The sequence below is a fragment of the Orycteropus afer genome, unplaced genomic scaffold (genome assembly GCF_000298275.1).
Source record: "Orycteropus afer afer isolate SDZICR_OR568_19922 unplaced genomic scaffold, OryAfe1.0 scaffold00039, whole genome shotgun sequence".
NCBI lineage: Eukaryota > Metazoa > Chordata > Mammalia > Tubulidentata > Orycteropodidae > Orycteropus > Orycteropus afer.
In genome coordinates this window covers 12094245-12099221 of record NW_006921626.1, presented here as the reverse complement: position 1 = coordinate 12099221, position 4977 = coordinate 12094245, and the positions used below count along the sequence as shown (strand labels likewise).

The 4977-nt window shown below is 40.2% G+C and overlaps 1 protein-coding gene across 1 annotated transcript in view; it reads right to left on the bottom strand.

Moving 5' to 3' along the window:
• The window catches only part of DNAH14 (dynein axonemal heavy chain 14), a 792430-nt gene that overhangs the window by 343584 nt on the left and 443869 nt on the right, over positions 1-4977 (bottom strand). The window contains exon 43 of the mRNA XM_042780425.1: positions 3469-3585. Within this exon, the coding sequence (XP_042636359.1) occupies positions 3469-3585 (117 nt within the window). The remainder of the gene's footprint in view (positions 1-3468; positions 3586-4977) is intronic.

Below are 4977 nucleotides of genomic sequence, written 5' to 3'. Positions count from 1 at the left end.
AAATTCTTGTAAGGTTTTTTCTGTGTTTTCTTTGTTCTGTCTCTCAATCCTCTGAAGATACCTAAAGACAATTCTTTTGAATTCCTTGTCAGAGAGTTGCAATGCTGCTTCTTCCTCGGGGATGTGTTCTGGGTCTGTATCCTGCTCTCTTGTTTCTACCACTTTATCCTGCTTCTTTGTGTGGACTGTGATGGTCTGTTGTTTCTGTGGCATCGTGACATTGTTGTACTTAGATCTCTGTTAACTGTTTGTGAAGAGCAGCCAAAGGTGGTTGAGCCTTTTCTCGGTGGTTTTTTTATTGTTGGCCCATTGGTGGAGTAGGAAGAAGTGGCTCTCATTCAGTAAGTGGAGTTGCAGGAGGTGTGGGTGTAGTTGTGTTTTATGGGGTCTGCAGTTGTCTTCCACTCAGTTGGGCACAAATTACTATTGAATAACCATAAAAAAACTAGAAACCCATGGACAAAAAACACACCATGCAATCACACATGAACAATGACCAAAAAAAAGTGAAAAGGGGGAAAAAAAAAAAGAAGAAGAAGAAAAAACAAGCAAATCTGCAATATCTAGGCATAGGGCCACAAGAAGAAGAGAAAAAGGAAAAAAAAAATAGGGAAGGAGAATAACAAACGAAGAAAAAAAATAGGAAGATTGCAAAAAAGAAAACCAAGAAATGGGGTTAGCCACGAGAGGAAAAAAAAAGAAAAAACAGGGAAAAGAAGAAAAAGCGAACAAAAAACAAACAAACAAACAACAACAACAACAACAAAAACCCTTAAATTGGGGGGGGCATAATCCCAACCAGGAACAGGGAAAAGAAAACTATTGAAAACTAGGACCTGGTAGGGGAAGATCAAGAACAATAATAAAAAGGACAAATGAATCAATAATATTAGTTGGTTTGGAACGGACAAATACAAGCAAACTAATCACCGGGAAAAAGGGAGTGAAAAAGAAAAAAAATTAAAAAGAAAGAAGAAGAAGAAAAAAAAAAAAGGACTGCTTAGGGCACCCAGGCTCTGTCTGAGCACACAGATTGCGATCGAACCCCTGTGTGGGCCCAGAAGGTAGGTTGGAGTGGGGACGGCCACACCCCCGCCCACCAAGCAGGTGCAGGGTGCAGCAACAAGAAGAATGTCGCACCCCTTCAGTCCCATAGGCCCCGAGTGTCCCCGGGGCTGTCGGAAAGCAGAACGTGATCTTAAGCCCCAGAAATCTGTGAGAGCACTGTCTCTTTAAATATCCAAGCTAGTCATGCAGCTTAAATGTACAACATGGCAGCGTCCTCCGGACTGGCAAAAGTCTACCACTTGGCCCACCTTTCTCTTCACGTTCCCCAGTTTATTCACTAGCTACTATACACAGTCCTCCGCACGGACCCTGGCTAGCAGGGGATTTTTAGGTTAATTCTTAAGTCTTACCACCACCGGATTCTGCTGGAGCACTCTCTTTAAACATCCAAAATAGTTATGCTGCTTTTTTTTTTTTTAAATGTACAACATGGCAGCGTCCTCCGGACTGGCAAAAGTCCGACACTCAGCCCACCTTTCTCTTCACCTTCCCCAGTTTGTTCCCTTGCCACTATACACAATTCTCCACACGGACCCTGGCTATCAGGGGATTTTTAGATTAATTCTTAAGTCCTACCACCACTCAGGAGTGTCCAGGTCATTTGTGTTGTCAGGGGCGCTCAGGTCCCTGCCAGACCGCAGCTCCATATATCTCCTTTTTTGCTATTTTCACGCAATTTCTTCTGCTAGTTGGGGTTTAGTCTACTTCTGAATCCTTCTCTTCAAGGCTCAGGGGTCCAAGATTAACTTCTGTGTCTGTGTCAATTGGTTTCCCTTTCCTTTGTTGAAGAGGGTCTGTGCAGTCCTTCTATCTAGTCCGCCATCTTCCCAGCTCCTCTGGAAATATATGTTTGCTTCTGCTATTATGAGAAGCTCTGGTGGCACAGTGGCTAAAGCATGCAGCTGTTAATCAAAAGGTCAGTGGTTGGAACCAGCCGCTCCATTGAGAAAGATGAGGCAGTCTACTTCTGTAAAGATTTACAGTCTTGGAAACCCTATGGGGACAGTTCTACTCTGTCCTACAGGGTGGTTATGAGTCGGAATTGACTCAATGGCTGTGAGTTTGGTTTGTTTGGGGTTCTGCTTTTATAAGTAAACTGGATTTTATGTATTATAGGAGCTCTGGTGGTATAGTGCCTAAGACATTTGACTGCTAACCAGAAGGCTGGCGGTTCAAACTCACCAGCCACTTCTCGGAAGGTTGGGCAATCTACTGTAGTGATACTGCCTGGGAAACCCAAGGAGAGGTCACTATGAGTTGAAATTGACTTGACAGCAGTTACATGGAAAAAGTGATACTGTGACATTTAGATTCTTTTTATAGGTTTGGGTTTGAAAGCATGGGAGGGTTTTCATTTCTTTAAACCCTTTGCCAGCAATTATGATAAATTCTAACCAGAGAAAGTAATGTCTTAGATTTGGAAAAAACTTTGGTTTCTCATAAAATGGTACACTAAGATTCAAGTCATATGCATTGATACTCTGTTATGCTTTTTCTATATAGAGGTAAAAAGCATCTGACTGCTATTTAGAAGGTTGGTGATTCAAACCCACCAGCTACTCAAGCGGAAGGAAGATAGGGCAATCTACTTCAATAAACATTTACTGTCTTAGAAACCCAATGGGAGGGAGGTTGCTATGAGTTGGAATTTACTCAATGGAGGTGGATTTTGCATTTTGGAGTTTGGTAAAAAAGCTAAGCACTAACATATGATACAAAATCCAGAGGTTTTATGTAAGTATGCTCATCCACTAATACTATGACATTACTGGTTATTTTCTGTCAAAAATTCTTGCATTCAGACTTTTTATCATCTTTGATGAAAGAAACCTGACCTCAAAGCAATTAAATTCAATTTGCATTTATTGAATCTCTTATATTTGCAAGAACTCTACAAGAAGTTTGGTCATTAAGTTCCTGTCTCAAACTTACACCAAGCCCTCAAAGTGCAATGAGTTTCTATAGTTTTTCTTCTATATGTAAAAGCAAAACACTCAGAATAAAAGCTATATAGAATATGTGTATATTTGTCAAATTATTATTATTCTTTTCTAAATAGCAGTTGTCTTTATTACCAAGTCTAAGTTCTTAATGTTTCTACTATTTTAAAGATATTCTCTCACTTTTCTTCTGTCAGTAATCATAGCTAATTAAAAAATTATATTTTTGTTAAAAAGACCATCAATGCACTAATTTTTCAGTGTATAGCTGAGTAAAATATATTCCAAATTTGTCAGAGAATAATATTCAAAATTTTTAAAGTCACTTTTTGTAAACATAGATCTAAACACAAACTTGGAATACATCAGTCCTCACAGTTGCTGACGTCACAGCTTTTATAATTAGAATCTTCCCAATGTTCCAGAGAAGCTACAGTGTGGTTCTTCTTATTACTCTTACCTCTTTGAACTAGTGTCTGAACACTAGGAACTAATTCTGACCAAGGTACAAATTCACACTGCTGTATATCCACAAAATATCCAAAGATAGACTGTTCGCCACTTGGTAGGTGGATGCCTATATTTGAAAATGATAAATAAATCAATCCAACTTACAAAAAGATAATTTGTGGAATATTTGAATAACCATATGATCTACACCTGGATGATTTGGTTATTGAAGTAGAACTCACAAATACTCACCAAGGACACATCTAAATATATAAAATGGGTCTATCCTTTCTTTCCCTAACATCTAATCCATGAAAATGCATTTTTATTAACTTTTTCTCCTTTTCATATCCAGAAAGCAAGATGAATCATAATTTGATATTTTTTGAAATCTAACCCAAAATTCCTGCTTATTGCTGTGTATGTGGATATAATTAAATGCCTATAATATATTGGTTGCAGTCAAAGCAATGCATTAGAGAACTTTGATACTTACAAATAATCATTAATGACATTTATTTTTCCATTATTGAAGTAATAAATTCTCTTAGCAGAAAATTTTGGAAAATGTTTAATAATAACAGCAAAAAATTTAACCATGGTTTCACCCTACAAAGATAACAGTGTTGATATTTGATATGCTTTTTCAATAATAACTTTTGTGTGTGTATGTGGAGGCAGACTGTATTTAATGCAATTAATCTCTTTGGGGTCTAGGAATAGCCCCCTGGAGATTCATTTGCTGGGGAAACATGGTCTGCAAGGCTGAGGCAGTGGGCACTGTGGTCATGGCCTTGCCCAAAGTTCAATTTCTTCAGAGGTCTGTCTGCTGTCCAGAATGGCAGCCACTTCAATGGGCAAATAGGATGGTTGTCTCTAGGCCCAAGGGGGTTGCTTTGGGTTGGGATCCCCTGGGGCTGGCTGGCAGTTTAGGTTTTCCATAGGTGGGATGGGAGGTGTAATGTTTGGTGGGAGGAGGGCTGAAATTCTGAAATCTCATGGTTTTAACTTGTGTTTCAGTGCCATTTTTGGAGTTTTCTGGTTTCACCAGGATCGATGGTGGGGCAGATGCAGGTGGTTTTATTGGAGGCTCACTGTCGATGGGAATTTCTTTGCCTTCCATGATGAGGGAACTGGCCCTCGAGTGGATTCTGGTGCCACTGCCTCTGCTGACACACGTGAGCAGGCTTGGGTCCCATCTCTACCACCATTGCAGGCAGCGAGGAAGGGACTCCCTGCAGCTCATAGAATTGGAACTGCTGCAGCCACACTACCATAGTGGGGCTACCTCTGAGGGAGCCCACCATGAGGCTGGGGATCTCTGACTGAACGGGTCTCTGTAGGGATCCATCTGGAGGAATAATGTGATGAGATACCAGTAACAGGCCAGCTGACAGCAGGTTGGTTGGGGTTGGGTTAATTTTTTTTTCCCATACAGCAAAATTCACTTTTTATCCCCTGTATATAGGAGAGCTCTGGTAGCATAGTGGCTAAGACACTTGCCTGCTAACCAGATGGC